Genomic DNA, 18,668 nt, shown 5'->3' on the forward strand with positions numbered 1-18,668 from the left:
TTCTTCCCAATGGGGCATCCATGCTGGATTATTCGGGGTGTCCTTCTTGCCCTTGGAGCCTGTGCCAGTATTTCCCTTAGCCCTGAATACTGGGCACACTGTGGGTGAAGGATCTTTCTAGCTGGCAGAGCAGGAGGAGCTGAGCCCATTGGACAGAACAGGAACCAAAAATGAGGTATTCTCAGGTAGTGTCTGGGCTTACCTGAGCTTCTGGGGATATCTGGGCACGTTTTCGTTTTGTGTCTTCACCCATGGGGGAACCCAAGCTACCCCTAAGCAACTGCTTTACCTCCTCAGGTGTCGCCGCTTGAATTTCTCTGAGATAAGCCCACTCGTCCAGCAAAATAGAGTCCCTCAGGGTGACAGTTGACTTCCTAAAGGTGCCTCTTGGCCTGAAGAAGCCTGTGCTAAAGGAGGTGGCTGTGGGGCCCCCCAAGAGGCCCCAGCCCGCGACCCTGGAGCGCTACAAGGCACGACGTTCAGACGCCATGGACACCGAGTCCCAGTACTCGGGCTACTCTTACAAGTCGGGCCATTCCCGCAGCTCCAGAAAGCACAGGTGTGTCCGGCTGAATGGTGGGGAGGGCCCGGCTGGTAGAGAGGTGGTGTGTGCTGAGGTGGGGGGGCAGGGTAGGGTCTCCTGAAAGGACCTTTAAGACTCCCCTCTTAACCTTTTGTTCCTGTTTCTCCGACTTCCTGCTGCAGGGACCGCCGGGACCGACACCGCTCTAAGAGCCGGGATGGGAGCCGTGGAGATAAATCAGTGACGATCCAGGCTCCAGGAGAGCCCCTGCTGGACAATGAGTCCACGAGGGGAGATGAGCGGGTGAGCATTAGGAGTAAAATGGTTTAGAGCTGGCATTTTCTGATCCCTTGAGGGAGGTCGAGGCTCCACTAGGCAAGGGAAGGGCCGAGATAAATATCTGGTCTCCTAGGACAGTTACAGGATCCAGAAGGGTATCTTTTTGTTTGTTTTTCAAGACAAGGTCTCTTTTTGTAACCCAGGCTAGACTTGAACTCATTATGTAGCCCAGACTGGTCTTAGGTTTTCTTTTGTTTTGTTGTTATGGTTGTGAGACGGCCTCACAGTGTAGCCCAGGCTAGCATCAAATTCAAAGAGATCCGCCTGCCTCTGTCCCGAGTGCTGGGATTAAAGGTGTGCGTCACTATCCCTGGCCCTCAGACTGGTTTTAAAATGGTACCCTGGTGTCTTTGACTCCCAGATGTTGGGGTTACAGCTGTGCGCTACTATTCCCTTCCTTAGTTTCGGGGCCCTGTTGGAATTCAGGGAATTTTAGTGGAAAACTACCCTTTCTCAGGCGGTGGAGGGGGTTTAGCTGAATAAGGAGAAATGACGCTGCTCCTCCGAGGCTCTGGTTAGCCTGGCAGGCTGGTGCAGGTTGGAGTAGAAGGGCAGCCGTCTTGGTGGGTAGACCACAGGTTTCCCTTGAGGCTCAGGTTTGCGCCCTCTGCTGTCAGCGTGTGGAAACAGCATCATCACCTAGGTCCTAGGGAAAGGAGAGGCTGAGCAGTTAAGGAAAAGAATTCTCCGGGACCGAGGGAACTGCTGTTTCTGTCCTAACTTCTGGTTCCTTGTACTTCCTGGGTCCGGAGGACAGTTCTGGAATTGAGGGGTGGCAGGGTTTGCGGTGACAGAGATTTCCCAAATCTTCTTTTTTTTTTTTGTTTTTCGAGACAGGGTTTCCCTGTAGTTTCTAGAGCCTGTCCTGGATCTAGCTCTTGTAGACCAGGCTGGCCTCGAACTCAGAGATCCGCCTGCCTCTGCCTCCCGAGTGCTGGGATTAAAGGCGTGCGCCACCACCACCCGGCTTCCCAAATCTTCTTATTCCTGAACTTCCTTCTTGGGAGTATCTTAGGCAATCGAGACTCTTAGCTTCTTTTTCCTCGGAATGGGGGCGGGGAGGGATGGAGGGCAGACCTGTCTGACATTGGAAGCTCATTTCTTTCCGTGATACCAAGCTTCATAGATTTTTGAAGTGATCTTGATCACTCCTGTTGGGGCGGGGTTCCCTAGGCCTTGATCCTTGAGAGGGTAGACAGTGTATCTGGGGTCATCGGGTGAGGGTGTGGTTCCATCCCCACAGCTGACAGTGGCCAGCGCTTCTACTTTCTATATTCAGTTTGGGTTCTTCCCCCATCCTTGGGAGAGGAGATTCCTCAGCTCTCTAGTCACTGGCCCTTCCAGGCTACCCCTTTATGGCACTGTGTGACTCAGTCCTGTGGCCTGCATCCCCTGGGCTTCAGGGTATGACTCCATATGCCCAGGCTGTCCAGGAAGTGAATTGTGGGTACTGGAAGTCCTGGCTGGTGTCCTGGTCTCTAGCCACTGCAGAGAAGCAGATGTGGACAGATCACACTCTGGAGGGCACCGGAGGCACCCAGCCTGTCTACTGCTTACCTCCACAGACCAAAACCATGATTGTTCAGATGGCCACCCCACCGCACTAGCTTCCCAGAGACCCTGAGTGACCTGAGGCCACCCATGGTGACCCTGAGTCTGCAGTGTGTTTCCCACATCCTATTTAGATCATTCGCCGGCCGTCTTGTCTCCCTTTATCCCTTGTGAGAACACCGCAGTAGCTGCTCATGGTTGAAGAATAGATGGCTTTTTAAAAAGATGAGGTCTCGTGTAGCTCAGGCTGGCCTTGAACTTACTAATATAATTGAGGATGGCTTTGACCCGCTGATATTTCTTCCTTTACCTCCTCAAGTGCTAGGATGACAGGCATATAAAAGCCCCTGGCTTTTTTTCTTCCCTCTTTGAGACTGTCTTGATCTGTGACCCAGGCTAATCTTGAGCTGACACGATCCTCCAGCTTCAACCTCCTGTGCGCTGGGATCATAGTCACGCATTACCTCACTTGACCGGGATAGATGTCTGTTGCTTAGCCTGGCATTACCACATGGACTGCACAAGTGGCTTTTGACTTCCCCTTCCCAGGCACTTCCAAGCCTCTGTGCTTGTATCCTCAGCCCTCTGAATCTCTGCCCTGAATGTCTGTCTCTGGCTTCTGTTGAAATTGTGGACTTCTGCAAGAGCTCTAAGAAACTTAGGAGAACCCTCCGTTGAAACAGTTCCCGGGCATCTTGTTGAAGCGCAGACTGTGGCTTGGCAAATGTGGGGTGGGCCTGGTTCTGCGTTTCTCCCGTGCTCCCAGGTGACTGCCATACTGCTGGTCCACAGAGTGTTCTGACTAGCAGCCCCTGGAGATCATTTAGTTCAGAGTTCCCAATCTTGGTTGAACATTATAATCATCTCTGGAGTGTTTTTAAAAAAAGGTTGACAAGCAGATCTCACTTTGCATAATTGGTATGTTTTCCAAGCTCCCCAGGGTGATTCTAATGTGTGCAGCTGGGGTTGGGAACCACTAATTCAGAAGAGCTTTTGCATGTCACCCACTGCTGGGGGGTCAGCTCGGCTCCTATTACTCTCTGGAAGCTGCCTGTTTTGCCTGGCAAGCCTGCCCTTGGGTCATTGTCACTGTCCAAGCTGTTCCCTTGGCAGTTGTCCTGTGGTCTGTTCTCTGAGGGTCATCGCTGCATACGTGGTGTTTCCCTCCCCAGTTTCTGTGCAGCTCCCCGAGGATTAGGGTTTTATATTGCAATTCCTGCAGCAACAAGACGGGCACATGGTGGAGCTCAGCATCATCCGATGACTGTGTATTTGTTGATTCCCTCTCTTCTTTCTGTTGTCTCCTTTCTCCTGTGCGCCTCTTTCTTCTCTGCTTATCCTTTCTCCTTCGTCCTCTTCCCGACTGTAGGATGACAACTGGGGAGAGACCACAACGGTGGTCACAGGCACCTCCGAGCATAGTATCTCCCACGATGACCTCACGCGCATCGCCAAGGACATGGAGGACAGTGTGCCGCTGGACTGTTCACGCCACTTGGGCGTGGCAGCAGGGGCCACTCTGGCGCTCCTCTCTTTCCTCACCCCGCTGGCTTTCCTGCTTCTGCCTCCACTACTGTGGCGGGAGGAGCTGGAGCCGTGTGGGACAGCGTGTGAGGGCCTCTTCATCTCCGTGGCCTTCAAGCTGCTCATCTTACTCTTGGGCAGCTGGGCTCTGTTCTTCCGCCGGCCCAAGGCCTCGTTGCCCCGAGTCTTCGTGTTACGCGCCCTGCTCATGGTCCTCGTCTTCCTGCTCGTTATCTCCTACTGGCTTTTCTACGGCGTGCGCATCTTGGATGCGCGGGAGCGCAGCTACCAGGGTGTGGTTCAGTTTGCTGTTTCGCTAGTGGACGCCCTACTCTTCGTACACTACCTGGCTGTAGTTCTGCTGGAGTTGCGCCAACTCCAGCCCCAGTTCACGCTCAAGGTTGTGCGGTCGACGGACGGGGCCAGCCGCTTCTACAATGTCGGCCATCTCAGGTAGGGGTGCGTGGCAGTAGGCTGAACGATGCATAGGACAAAGATCAGACCTGAAAGGGCTTGGGGTAGGGGAGGGTGTGGTGGTGGGAACAGTAAGCGATGGATGGAACGGAGGGGCTGGATGGAAGGGAGCGTGCACACAGTAAGAGAGAGAGAGCGATATTTTCAGCCTGATGGCAAAGTCATATGGAGACTCGTGGGCAAGATGCCTGTGGGAGCTGTGAACTGCGAGGGATAGGCATTTCAGAATCAGGAGTCTTAGGGGAGGATGGACCAAAGGAGAGAGAGAGAGATGGGATATCAACAGAAGGTTTCTAACCTTTTCTTGGAGGCACAGCTTCCTGCAAGTAGTCAGCGAGATGAACTGGTCAGAGGATGGGCTGCCTGAGGGAGGGATAGAAAGTAACCTCCTCCCACCAGGCTTATGGGCAGGATATCTCCCTCCCTCCCCCTGGTTGTGCGGAGCATCAGTGGCACCTCCCAGGTCCTGTCAGTAACCTTGGGAGAATGTTGGAGGGGGATGAGGAGACCTCTGGCTGGGATCCTTTTTACCCCTGGGCTTCAGCATGGTAGGAAATGACTAGGGGACCCAGTCTTGGGAAAGGTTAGGGGCCTGGTAAGTAGACCCCAGGCTTGAGCCAGGCTTCCTGGAAGCAGCTTGTCCCTGTCATGTGTCCTCTCCAGCCCTGCCGACCTGCCCTGATGTGTCCCTTCCCCTGCGCCCCTTGTCTGTCCCTTCTCCCTCCCCCTCCTGCCGTCTCCCCAACAGCATCCAGCGAGTGGCAGTGTGGATCCTGGAGAAGTATTACCATGACTTCCCTGTCTACAACCCCGCCCTCCTCAACCTGCCCAAGTCCGTCCTGGCCAAGAAAGTGTCTGGCTTCAAGGTGTATTCTCTCGGAGAGGGTGAGCGGCCCTGCTCCTCCACCCCTCCCGGCCTCTTCCTAAACAGGACTCCAAGCTACTTCCCTTGCCTTTTCCTTTCTCTGGCCTGTGTCCCAGCCCTCTGTTCTGTCATTTCCCTTGACTTCAGGTAGCTGGTCTTAGCTGCTGATCCTTTTTATGCTACGGTGTGTCCCCTGGTTTAGCGCCTGTGTCTTCTCATACCCCTGATCTCTACCCTTCGGCCCTGAGCTGCAAAGTCTCCTGCCTCGGGAGGCATATATGCAGGACTTCTGCCCTTCCAATGCCTTCCTGGTTGCTTTCCTGCAGCTTCTCCCAGAGGTAGCCAGGAGGGCTGGGACTGGGAGGCATTGCTGGGTGGTTGGGACGAATCCTTTGGATGTGTCAGGCCTTTTTCCCAGAGCTCCAGCAAAGTGCGGAGGCTACACTCTTTGTTCTTTTGTTTTGTTTTTTTTTTGACCATCTCCTCCATCCTGCTCCTGTGCAGAAAACAGCACCAATAACTCCACTGGCCAGTCAAGGGCTGTGATTGCGGCAGCAGCGCGGAGGCGGGACAACAGCCACAACGAGTACTACTATGAGGAAGCCGAGCACGAGCGCAGAGTGCGGAAGCGCAGGGCCAGGTGGGTCTTGGATATCATGGCTTGCCGCAGTCCCTCTTGGCACACGGGTTTATGTCTTCTCCCCGTTACCTTGCTTGTAGCTGGTAGGAAACTCTGGTTCACCTGAAACAAAAAGATCTTTTTTCTAAAGAAACTTTACTAAGAAATGTAGGGAGGCAAAAGGGTGTAGAGAAAGGAGACCTGCAGACAAAGGCATGTACTAGCCCAGAGTTCCATCCTGAGCTCCTGGAAGGTCCCCAGGTGTCTGGATTCTGGGATCTAGGTCTCACATCCTTTCTTGTTCTATCACTTCTGGCCGTTCCTACTTTCAGGTCAAGGGTTTTGTTTCAGTTTTTAGATGCTCCTCGCTGTCCTCAGCTCTTACCACCTAGGGTCATAGTTCCTTCACAGTCATTCCTCACCTACTTGAGTCTGGCTTGAGGTCCTTAGAATCTGTGTTTTTGTAGAAATAATGTGTTGGTTTATGTGGCTCTGTGCTGTTAGTGTTAACTGACTTTTTTTTTTTTTTTTTTTTTTTTGAGATAAAATCATCTTTGTAGCCTTGACTGGCCTGGAACTCATTATGCAGACAGGCTGACCTCAAACTCATCCAGGTCCTTCTGCTAAACTGACTTTTCTCTTCTTCCTCTGTAATGTGTTTTGAGGTTCACCCATGCGTTCTCTGTGTCCCCCTCATCGCATGTTATTGCTGCGCTGTGGTTCATAGAATGCCCCTTGTTGTCTGAGGTTTCTGTCCTGCCTGGTTCCTGCAGTCGTTAAGTCCCAAAGAAATCACATAGAGGTCTACATTAATCATAAACTGATTGGCCCATTAGCTCAGGCTTCTTATTAACTCTTATAACTTACATTAGCTCATTATTCTTATCTGTGTTAGTCACATGGCTCAGTACCTTTTTCAGTGACGTAGTCACATCTTGCTTCTTCTGTGTCTGGACAGGACTGCAGAGGGAGCTTCCCTCTTCCCAGAATCCTCCTGTTCTCATTGATCGGCCTCTACTTCCTGTCTGGTTGTCCCACCTATACTTCCTGCCTGGCTACTGGCCAATTAGCGTTTATTTAAAACATAATTGTCAGAATATAGACAGTTGTCCCGCACCAGCCCCTGACTTGCTGTCCAGTATTAGGATTATAGTTTTCTTCCATCTTGATGAAGAAGTATCTTTTTAATGTTTCATTTATTTTTAAAAATTAAAAAAAATATTTTAGGGGCAGGACTGATGACTCAGTGATCAAGAGCACTGACTGCTGTTCCAGAGGATCCAGGTTCAGTTCCCATCACCCACATGGCAGCTCACTGCTGTCTGTAACTCCAGTGCTAGTTCTGGCGATTGAACTCAGGTCATCAGACTTGCCAGAAAGAGCCTTTACTCCTGGCTCTGAAAATGACATTTCTATTCAGCCACAGTAGGACAGGTGGTGCTGACACCTGATTGGGGGAGGGGAGGACGAGATGATAGACAAACACACAAAAAGATTATTTTATGTGTATTAGTGTTTTGCCTGCATGTCTGAATACCATGTGTATGCCTGCTGACCAGGGAGGTAGAAAAGGACATGGGATCCCTTGGACCTGGAGTTACATGTGGCTGTGACCTGTCATGTGAGTGCTAGGAACTGAGCCTGGGTCCTATGCAAGAATAACGGGTGTGCTTAACCACCGAGCCTTCCTCTCTAGCCCCTTATTAGTGTTCAGTTTGTATCTCTATTTGCGTAGTGTCCTTCAGGTTTCATAGAAATCCTTTACTTCTTTGGTCTGATTTTATTTGAATGTACTTAGTTTTTTGAGATAGAGTCTCACTAAGTAGACCAGCTTGGTCTGGAACCTGTGATTCTTCTGCCTCTGCTTACCAAGTACTGGGATTAAAGGAATATGTCATCTTTCCTGGCTCCTTTAACAGTATTTAAATAGTTGCATTTATTTATTTATTTATGTGTCTATGTGACCATGCACGCTTCAGAGTTCATATGGAGGTTAGAGGACATGTGGATTTCGTTCCTCCACCATGTAAGTCCAGGGATAAAACTCGGGTGTCAGATTTGGTGGCAAGTCCCTCTCCTGGCTGAGCTCTTTTACCAGCCTCCTCTTTTATTCATTATTTTAAAGGGTTTACCCTTTCCTTCCTGATTTGTAGTGAATTCTTGGTGTATTTTAGATAGCAGTTCTTTGTTGGCTTTAGCTACTGTAGATGTCCTGTGTTATGTCTGTGTCCCTCCCCCCACCTCTGGTCCCAGTCACGTGTCAGCACTGCTTGTCCTACTGTGGCTGAATAGAAATGGCATTTCCAGGGCCGGGAGTAAAACCTCCACAGAAGACATATGCATGCCTACACACACACACATAAATAACTTTAATAGTAATAATAAATGATGATGATAATGATAAATAAATTATAATGATGATAATGAGCCATTTCCCTTACTCATATCTATTAATTTTTTTTTTACATAGTATAGTGTGGTGTGGTGTGGAGACTTTTCCTAGGGTATGGTGGGATTCTTGGGCTTTACAGTAACATAGTTCCTAGGTGTCTTTCTGGATTTGATGCCAGGCCTGTTCACTTCTTTAAATCTCTAGTCTGAGTGCACTGAGTTCTACAGCTGTTTCTTGTTGCCTGTGAGAAAACATCGTTACTCCTCCCCCCACCCCCCCCACACACACATCTCTTAATCCTCAGGCGCTTGGCTCCACATGGACTTCTATGACTTCAGGGAAAGCAGGGAGGCCTGACCTCGCTCTGACTGCAGCAGTCAGAGCCAATGGGTGGAGGGTGGGACCGCGGTGGGCATCTGCTCCAGCTACTGCCTGTCCCCCAGGCTTGTGGTGGCTGTGGAGGAGGCCTTCACTCACATCAAGCGGCTGCAGGAAGAGGAGCAGAAGAACCCCAGGGAGGTGATGGATCCCCGGGAAGCAGCCCAAGCCATCTTTGCGTCCATGGCCCGTGCTATGCAGAAGTACCTGCGGACCACCAAGCAGCAGCCTTACCATACCATGGAGAGCATCCTGCAGCACCTGGAGTTCTGTATCACGCACGACATGACGCCCAAGGTAGGCCTGCTGCCCCAAGCCCTCCTCTGGGTCCAGCTTCCGGTTCCCTTTGTTCATGGCTGCTCTTCCTTCACTCACCTTCCCTCTCTTTGCCTCTTCCTCACTTCTGTGATCTCTTTCCTCATCCCCACTCCACCTAGCCTGTCTGTGTCGAGTGGAGGAGGCAAGGGTAGGTTTCTGAACCATTTAGGGGGATGTCAGAGGCCTGTTGCTTTTCTTCATAAGGCTCTGGAATTTCTACATTCCAAGTCTCACCTTTACCCTCCTGACCTTTCGCCCTCAAAGTAAGCTTTCTGCCTGTGCTTACTTTTAACCATTGCTTGCCTCAACCCGGTTGCCAGCTTCCTAGAATGGCTTTCTCAGAGCCTTCTTTGGTGAATGGGTGCTAAAGAGGCTGGGGATGTAGCTCAGTGCTAGAGCAGGCCCGAGTTCTTGATTTCAGTTACTAGCACAACACACACACGCACGCACATACACACACACTCTGTTGCATGTATATCTTTGCTTGGCCCTCTTCTGTCTGCGTGCAGACCTACATGGCTCTAATCATATAAGCTGTATGGAAGGGGAGGAAGAAAGAAGGAAGAATGAGGGTCGAGTTGCCCGGGACGCAGCCTGGTGCGAGTTCTGATCCTGACTGGATTGCTATCACCTCTGTGCATGCCATCCTCCTCATCTGTATATTAAGCTTCTCGCAGACTCTCTTCTGCTCACATATTTGAAGATACTTGTTCATGTGTATAGAATGAGCCCAGAACATCATGGCTGCCTTTGAAAGCTGTGTGGCAGAGGATGAAGGATGGGCGGGTGGGAGGGATGCCCAGGCAGTGTTTTTTTCCCCTCCTCAGGCCTTCCTGGAGCGATATTTGGCAGCTGGACCCACCATCCAGTACCACAAGGAACGGTGGCTGGCCAAACAGTGGACATTGGTGAGCGAGGAGCCGGTGACCAATGGGCTTAAGGACGGCATCGTTTTCCTCTTAAAACGCCAGGACTTCAGCCTGGTGGTGAGCACCAAGAAGGTGCCATTCTTCAAACTCTCTGAGGAATTTGTGGATCCCAAATCCCACAAGTTCGTCATGCGGCTGCAGTCGGAGACCTCTGTGTGACTCTACAGCAGTAGCAGGGCGGGGGGGATGTGGGGGGGCTCCTGCAGAGTGGGTGTGGCTTGGGGCTCCGGCCCTGCCACATTTCTGCTGCCCTACTTCCTCTTGCTCTTGTTTTTGTTTTGTTTTTTTTTACTTGAATTAACTTATCCTGTATCTGGTCTCCACCCCTCTTCCTCAGTTTTCCCATGTAAATCTGGAGAGACCACCTTGCTTTAACAATATTTGGGAACCACCCTGCCTCCCCCCCACCAAGTTTGTATCACTGTAGGCTCTGCAGGAAACAGTGCCTCTTACCCTGTTCTTTCCCAAAGTGTCCCCCTGGATGGAAGTCCCTTCTCAAAGGGCGCAGGACCTTCTTGATTGTACCTTAACCCTGAGTTCCCACTTAACAAACCCAAGTTCTTAGAGCCCTGCTCTCCAGTGGTCCCTAATGGGGTTTCTCCTGGGTGGGGGGCAGAGTTTTGACCCCAGAGAGCCATGGTGCCAAACTCGTGCGGGACAGCAGCTAACCCTATTCCCTGTGCCCACTCATAGCCCTGAGTCCCTGGGCAGGGATGGACCTGTGACAAGTCCCAGAGTCAGGATTCTCCCTGCGTGTTAACTTGCTTCCCGCTGTTCCAGCTGTACTTTCCTGGTCCACACACAGACAGAACAAGTGGGAAGTCCCACCCAGGAGTCTTCACTGCTATTTCTGACTTGTGGGATCACATGATCATAGGCAAAATGAGGTGGAAACCTCTTTGACCACTTTACTAGGGCTGTGGGGGAGGTTCAGTATTTCTTTTTTGGGCAACTTCAAAGGGGAAGGGCGGGACAACCCCCTCAAGTTGGAGAGACGCTGGCCCCTATCCCTCTGAACCCACTGACCCTTATCCCTCTGAGCAGTTCGTTTCCACCCTTACCCGTGAAGGATGCATGTTGACTTCTGTAGGGACTTTATGATATGCAGACCCTGACCAGCCCTAAGATGTGGTCTAAGACCATGGTCTAAGACATTTTTCTTTTATGCACCAGCTACCCCAGTCTTGCTGACTTCCAATTCTAGAGACCTGTGGCCTCATCTCTTCTTAGGGGAGGGACCAGCAGCTCCTTCTCATCCCCTGCCTTAAGTCCAGTTCTTTGCCTCAGGGGTCTCTTTTCCATGGCCTTCCAGGGTCCCATCCTTTTCTCTCCCTGCCTCGCTTTCTAGGCTCTATATTGGGGTGAGGGACCAGGATTCCTGCCTTTTGTAGGTCTTAGCTCCTCACCCCATTTTAACTAACATAGCCTTTGCACCAAATCTGAATCTCAGTAATTGAAAGCTCATTATGAGCAGGATTCATTAACCCTCTAGTGGATATTTTCAGAGCAAATTTAAGCCCTTTAATCAGACACCTTTAAATTATCTCTTATCACAAGAAAGTAGAAACAGGAAATGTCACACACTGGGTCACATCTCTAAACAACTCCCAAAGCCCCTGCATAGGCCTTTTACTTCCCTGGAAATTTTGCTGGTGTTTGCCGTCCGCTGAGATGAGGTACCCATTGATCTCTGTGAGGCTGTGGGATCCATAGCCAACCACCCCTTACTGTTCCCACAGGAATGGGCTTTTGGAGCTGACTTAGGCAGGGCCTCAAGGTTAGCCTAGGGCTCTGGTAGAGGTTCCTGGATAGACTCCAGGGAAATAAATCTGTACTTGGGTCATGGGAAAGTATCTTTTCTTTCTTTCTTTCTTTCTTTCTTTCTTTCTTTCTTTCTTTCTTTCTTTCCTTCTTTCTTTCTTTCTTAAAGCAGGTTTCAAAGGAGTCCTTTTGGGTCACATAAATACCTCACTATCCTGGAAAGCAGGGCCTGGATGGTGATTGGAGCCGCTGCCTTTGTGGGCAAGAATGGGGTGTGGTGTTGGTTTAAGCAGTGGGTGGGGGTGGGCAGAAGGAAAATATTTGGGATCTTAGTTGATGCCCTAGGTTAGGGGCGCAGGGGCGTTTATTTTAAGAACCTGCCATGTTTTTTAATCACTGTGATATTTTCATTCCTTTTCCCTAAAATGAAAAAGAAAAAAGTCTCCCCGACTCTCTGTCAAAGCACTAAGGGCTGTGACTAAGAATGGTATAGTGTTTTGGTCCTTTGTGTCAGAACTGTGGTATCTTTGTCTACTTTGGTTGTTATTATGTTTTTTAAAATGTCAGGATGAATTGTCAAGAGTATAGCTCTGTGTGTGTGTGTGTGTGTGTGTGTGTGAGTGAGAGAGAGAGAGAGAGAGAGAGAGAGACGTGTGTGTGTGTGTGTGTGTATGTGTGTGTCTTTTGCTTCTCCAGAATAGGAAGTTGTCTTCATGCTGTGAACCGCTATGTGTGGGCGGCTGACTCAGTCCCTCTGGGCAGTTTCCCCCACCAATCCTGTCCCACCACTCCCTTGGTTTCTATTCTTCCACTGGAGGAATGTGCCTACCCAGCCCAGCGCTATCACCGCAGGGGATGCTGTGCTGGCCTACTTCAGTGCCCTCGCTTCTCCATCTGTGTGGCATCCTAGCTCATCCCGCTGCACACCTTGGCCTTTGTTTTCATGACCTTGGAGTGCTTACCTCTCTTCCCTCCACGCCAGGACACCGTGCCTAAGTCCTTTACCTACCTCACCAGTCTGTCGCTATCCCCATCCGTCCCTTCCTGGTTTCTCCTAAATAAGTGTCTTTGTTCTCTCTGTTTTTATTTTGTCCTCCCAGTTCTTTCCATCGCTTCCTTTCTGCTTTTGGTCCTAGCCAGTCACAGCATCCCCACTGCAAACCCTGACTTAATAAAGACAAGGAGGCAGGATCCTGGGAGGTCCTCACTCCAAATGTCTGGTTTCCAGGGTTTGTGCTTGCCATGTTGGTTGGGCCTCGCTCTGCCTTGTCCGTTCCTGGTGTCTGTCAGTTCCTTTCCCCCGTCTGTTCTCGTGGGACAACATCTACTGATGGATTCTGTTCTGATGTGTGATTGTTGTAATTTGTTCTTCTGTGTGCAAAAGGAAGGGCCTTCTTGAATCTCTTCCAAGTGAGAATGTAATTTAGAATTTTCCTTTGTTGGATCTAGATTTTTTATTCCTTTTCTTCCCCCTTTTCTTTTTTTTCTTTCTTTCTCTTTCTCTCTCTCTTTCTTTCTTTCTTTCTTTTCTTTTCTTTTTCTTTCTTTTTTTTGGTTACAGAGCTGAGATCTTGTGCATGCATGTAGAAAATTGTAAAATGTAAATTTTTTTAATATATAAAATCTTGTTTTTACAGTTTGCAGTGGATTAAACATTATGGCAATTTTAGGGATTTTTTTCTTAAACATAGGAACTAAAACTGTACAAATTTTTTTTATATATAAAAATAAAGACATTTGACTTTTGTGGGGGTATGCTGTTGCTTTTTCCTCTTTAATCCCAGCACTCGGGAGGCAGAGGCAGGCGGATCTCTGTGAGTTCGAGGCCAGCCTGGTCTACAAGAGCTAGTTCCAGGACAGGCTCTAAAAAAGCTGCAGAGAAACCCTGTCTCGAAAAACAAAAAAAAAAACAAAAAAACAAAAAAAACAAAAAAAAAAATCAAAGTGGGAGCTAAAGGTGGTCGAGGAAGAGAGACTATGTGACTGGGCAGTAGGGGGCAGTGTGAACTTTGTCTTGCTGCAGGCCTCAGGCAGCGTGGAGGAGAATGAGGGAGAATGAGAAAGGAAACTGCTTGCTGCTAACCCTCATTCTGAGGAGAGCTGGATGGATAATCTCTGGGTCCTGGGGGGCGGGAGGAGGAGGGGAGCGCAGGGAGGGGAAGGGAAGGGTTGCTTTTAGCCCCTGTCTTCTCTCGTAAGTGTGTGTGTGTGTGTGTGTGTGTGTGTGTGTGTGTGTGTGTGTGTGTGGCCTCCAAGTGAGAACTGGAGTGGGCTGTCTCAACCAGAAAATGCTGATGTGATGGCTTCTCACATTTTGTTTATGAAAGTCCCCAAACTTCCCCGCTGGTTTTATTTATTTTTAAATGGTGGATTCCTGGGGCTGAAGAGATGGCTCTGTGTTAAGAGCACTTGTTGCTCCTACAGAGGACTCGAGTTTGGTTCTCAGCACCTACATTGGCAGTGGCTCATAACCACCAGCTCCAGGGGATCTGGTGCCCTCTTCTGGCTTTCTGCACTCGTGTGTGTGTGTGTGTGTGTGTGTGTGTGTGTGTGTGTGTGCGCGCGCGCACGCGCACGTGCGTACGCGTGCACATGTGTATACAGTCTTTTTCTTTTTTTTATTATTCTCTCACACAATATATCCCGACCACAATTTCCCTTTCCTGCATTCTTCCTAGTCATAGCGAACAACCGTAACATGTGTTCAGAGGAGCCTTGCAGGCGCTGTGATTGTTGATTTAGTCTCTGTGAACCCCTATGAGCCCTGCTTAGTTGCTTCTCTGGACCATGTTCTCCTGTCCACCTTGACCCTTCTGGCTCCTATAAATGTTTCTCCCTGCCCCACTTGGGTTCCCCAAGCTTCACCTAATATTTGGCTGTGAGTGTTATGTGCTCCAACCAACTGCCAGAGGAAGCCTCTCTGATGATGATTGGCCTAGGCACTGATCTTGTTTGTCTTTCTGGAATACATGACTCAGAATGATATTTTTCTAGTTCCATTCATTTACCTACAAATTTCATGATGCTATTTTTTTTCTAATAGCCATGTATAAATGTACCACATTTACTTTATCCATTCTTTGATTGAGGGATGTGTAGGCTGTTTATAGTTTCTGGCTATTATGAATAAAGCCACTATGAACATAATTGATCAAGTGTTCTTGTGGTAGGATGGAACATCTTTTGGGTTTATGTTCAAGAGTGGTTTAGTTGAGTCTTGAGGTAGATCAATTCTCAATTTTCTGAGGAACTGCCATATTGATTTCCATAGTGGCTGTACAAGTTTGCACTCCCATCAGTAATAGAGGAGTGTTCCCCTTGCTCCACATCCTCACCAGTATGAGCTGTCACTTGTGTTATTGATCTTAGCCATTCTGACAGGTGTAAGATGGAGTCTCAAGTAATTTTCATTTGTATTTCCCTAATGGCTAAAAGCAGGCATATTTATCAATGGAATCAAGTCAAAGATTCAGATATAAATCCACACACCTATGGACACATGAGTTTTGATAAGCCAGAAATACACGACGGGAAAAAGAAAGCATCTTTAAGTGCTGGTCTAACTGGATGTCTGCATGTAGAAGAATGCAAATAGATCCATACTTATCACCTTGTATAAAACTCAAGTCCAAGTGGATCAAAGACCTCAACATAAAACCAGATGTACTAGCGGGGCGGTGGTGGAGCATGCCTTTAATCCCAGCACTCGGGAGGCAGAGGCAGGCAGATCTCTGAGTTCGAGGCCAGCCTGGTCTACAAGAGCTAGTTCCAGGACAGGCTCTAAAAAGCTAGAGAAACCCTGTCTCGAAAAAAACAAAAACAAAAACAAAACAAAAACAAAAATCCAGACGTACTGAGCCTGATAGAAGAGAAAGTGGATAGTAGCCTTGAATGCAGGAGACAACTTCCAGAGCAGAACATCATTAATCTGCAAGCACTCAGATGGACAATTGATAAGTGGGACCTCATGAAACCGAAAAGCTACAAGGCAAAGGACAAAACAGTAGCCTGCAGAATGGGAAGAGGTTTTCCCCAAGTCCACATCTGATAGAGGGCTAATATCCAAAATAAATAAAGAACTCAAAAAACTAGACATCAACAAACCAAATAATCCAATTAAAAAACGGGGTACAGATCTAAGCAGAATTCTCAATAGAGGAATCTCAAATGGCTGAGAAACACAAAGAAATGTTAAAAAAAATCTTAGAGAAAGGAGGGAGGTCTTATTATGTACCCCAAGCTGGCTTTAAATTTCTGGGTTTCAGATACTTATTCCCTCAATTTACAGAGTGCTGAATTAAAGAGTGCACCTCTGCTGGGCAGTGATGGAGCAGTCTTTAATCCCAGCACTTGGGAGGCAGAGGAAGGCGGATCTCTGAGTTCAAGGCCAGCCTGGTTCGATATTAGAATAAGTTCCTGAACAGCCAGGGCTACACAGAAAAACCCTGTCTCAGCAAACAAATACCACCAACAGCAAAAGGGATGCACCTCCTTATAGCAGGTTCTTTATGGATGTTTGTGCTCGCCCTCTTCCCTCCCCCCACCCCCGGCCCCCGTGTAATCTGGCTGGTCTCACACGTGCTGTCCTCCTGTTAACGCTTCCTGAGTCCTGTTATTACTGGTGTAGTCCTGGTGTGCTCCAGGCTGGGCCCCTAGTCTTCTAAGGTTTAAAACAAACCTACACTTTCCTCTGTGGAGATGACACATTTACTAGATATTGGCCTCCTTTGCCCCCGCCTCATGGCTTTTCCAGGCTTTGTGGATGCAAATGCAAGACACAATCTATCGGAGATGCCAGATCAGAGAACCGAAATGCCCAATTAGTCTTCAGCAGTGTGGAGGTGTTGACCCTAAAGGGCTGTGTAGCAGGGAGCTTTTCTTCTTTAAGACTTCAGAGGGGAGTACCACAGCCTTGAGATAAGTGTTTTTTTCTCTAAGCATTACTGCCATCTGCCCCAATTCACATAGTGTTGATGCTCAACAAAAATATTGTTAATGGGGCTGATAAGAAGGCAGAGGAGTTAAGAGCACTGGATATTTTTCTAGACGACCCAGGTTTGATTCCCAGCACCCACAGGACAGCTTACAGCTGTCTGTAATTCCAGTTCATGAGATAGAATATCCCTTCCTGGTCCCTGAGGACACCAGAAATGCATGTGGTTCACAGACACCCATGCAGGCAAAAAAAAAAAAAAAAAAAAAAAACAAAAAAAAACCGTTTGTATTAAAAAAAAAAGCCCCAATAAAGTTAAAAATATTGCTAAATGAACAATAAGTTAGATTAACATGATAAGGACTACAAAGATGGCTTAGTCAGTAAAGTGGCCACCACACAAGCATGAGGACCTGTGTTCAAATCCCCAGGGATTCATGTAAAAAACTGGGTAGCCACAGTGGTTTTGCTTGGGGAGGAAAGGAGACAGACAGATCATTGGCCAGCCAGCCAGCTTAACTAAACCAATGAGCTCCAACCCTGCCTAAAAATTAAGGTGAAGAGCATCAAGGAAGACACCATCTCCACATGTGTGCCCACACAAACAAATTCACCTCCCCCCCCCCCCCCCGACACAAAGGCACATATAGTACCATTAGCTTTTGTTTCGTCTGAGATAAGGTCTCATGTATCCCAGCCTGTCCTGGGGATGACCTTCAATTCCTGATTGCCCTACTTTTACCCCCAGTGCCATGTTTATAGGTTTGCACAACCATGTTCAATCTAGGTGGTGCTAGGGATTGAACCCAGGGCTTTCATGGATACAAGGCAAGCAATCTACCAATTGAGCTGTACCCCAGCCCCTTGCTTCTACTTTTAAACATCTTTCTTATTTGGCCACAAAAATTCTCTGGAAACTACACCCCTGTCTTCTTTGTACTTTGGCTTATGGAAAAAATACTTCTATTTATTGTTTTCAATTCACCTTACAGTCAAGTTTTGGTTTACTATGACCAGATTTCTACCTCAAACCTTTGAAATTATTGAACTATAAGATAAATGCCATTTAGTATACTAAGCTTTTGTTCGGTGCCTTGATGTCCCCAGTCTGGTACTCAAGTGCCTTGCCTTGGGTGATAAAGATAGTGGCCATGATCCTGCTCTCACTGAACTGAACTTTGTGGACCTTTGAGCAGTATCCATTTAACATAATGGACCTCGTTCCTTAAACGTTGGTCCAGGCTAGGAATGGGATACATGCCTTTAGTCCCAGTACCCTGGAGGTAGAGGCAGGTGGATCTCTGAGTTTGAGGCCAGCCTGGTCAATAGACCGAGTTCCAGGTCAAACCAGGGCTACAAAGAGAAACCCTGACTCAAAAAGCCAAAAAAACAAAACCAACCAACCAACCAACCAACCAACCAACCAACCAACCAAAAAGGCTGGTCCAAGAGCTAATCAACTTAAGACCAGCTGTCAATGCTCGTCAGTAAGACCTTATTTTCTTCAAGGGTTTGCTAAAAGTGAAAGTCATGATGTCAGCCCTTTGTCATGTACACAAAGGGTATTTGTAACCTTTAGTTGAGAAGGGACAGTTTGGAAGCACTTCACTGTCACTGAAGAAGATAGTTACTCAGCTTAGTTGATTGTCAAGGTCATGACCAAGACTTCTTGATGTTGTTGCTCAAATGTGATGGTCTAGTCTTTGACTTTGCAATGTAGCTGGGGGTAGAGGGGGGAGCAGGCTGTAGCTCTTGGTGAAGTGACATAATGCTACACTCAGTTTTTAGTGATTTGTTACTAGTGTTTTGGAGGAGCCGGATAGTTCAATCACTTGCCCAGAACTGAGAGCCAGCTACTCAAAATAGCGCCTCATTTTATTTATTAGTCTAAGCAAACAGGCCCTTCCAATTGCTGGGAAGGTTGGGTGGGGGAACGTCAGCTCATGGAAAGCCACTGCAGCATTAATGCATTTTAAAGTGGTAGGAAAAAGGGGGGCAGGGAGAGAGGGAGAGAGAAACCCCTGGCCGCACAGTAGAAAGAGCTCTGTAGCCCCTCACCTTT

At 48.4% G+C, this 18,668-nt stretch overlaps 1 protein-coding gene across 2 annotated transcripts; it reads left to right on the forward strand.

Annotated features, from left to right (window-relative positions):
- The first annotated feature begins 426 nt into the window (after positions 1 to 426).
- Vangl2 (VANGL planar cell polarity protein 2) lies at positions 427 to 10,071 on the forward strand. 2 transcript variants are annotated; one of them, XM_038350070.1, is made up of 7 exons: positions 427 to 559; positions 706 to 826; positions 3,783 to 4,390; positions 5,160 to 5,300; positions 5,788 to 5,916; positions 8,731 to 8,962; positions 9,811 to 10,071. In XM_038350070.1, the coding sequence occupies exons 1-7, from the start codon at positions 489 to 491 to the stop codon at positions 10,069 to 10,071; spliced, it is 1,563 nt and encodes a 520-aa protein (XP_038205998.1). In that variant the 5' UTR covers positions 427 to 488. The 2 variants fall into 2 exon arrangements, with proteins under 2 accessions (XP_038205998.1, XP_038205997.1); XM_038350069.1 differs by having other exon boundaries at positions 5,160 to 5,296; positions 5,781 to 5,916.
- The last annotated feature ends 8,597 nt before the right edge of the window (positions 10,072 to 18,668 follow it).

Source organism: Arvicola amphibius, chromosome 12 (assembly GCF_903992535.2).
Source record: "Arvicola amphibius chromosome 12, mArvAmp1.2, whole genome shotgun sequence".
In the NCBI taxonomy this organism is placed as follows: domain Eukaryota; kingdom Metazoa; phylum Chordata; class Mammalia; order Rodentia; family Cricetidae; genus Arvicola; species Arvicola amphibius.

Excerpts from the sequence above, each read along its gene's own strand:
- Vangl2 (XM_038350069.1), top strand. The coding sequence starts at position 489 with ATGGACACCGAGTCCCAGTACTCGGGCTACTCTTACAAGTCGGGCCAT. Across the intron at positions 560-705 it reads CGCAGCTCCAGAAAGCACAG|GGACCGCCGGGACCGACACC; the intron begins GTGTGTCCGGCT and ends TTCCTGCTGCAG. Across the intron at positions 827-3,782 it reads CCACGAGGGGAGATGAGCGG|GATGACAACTGGGGAGAGAC; the intron begins GTGAGCATTAGG and ends TCCCGACTGTAG.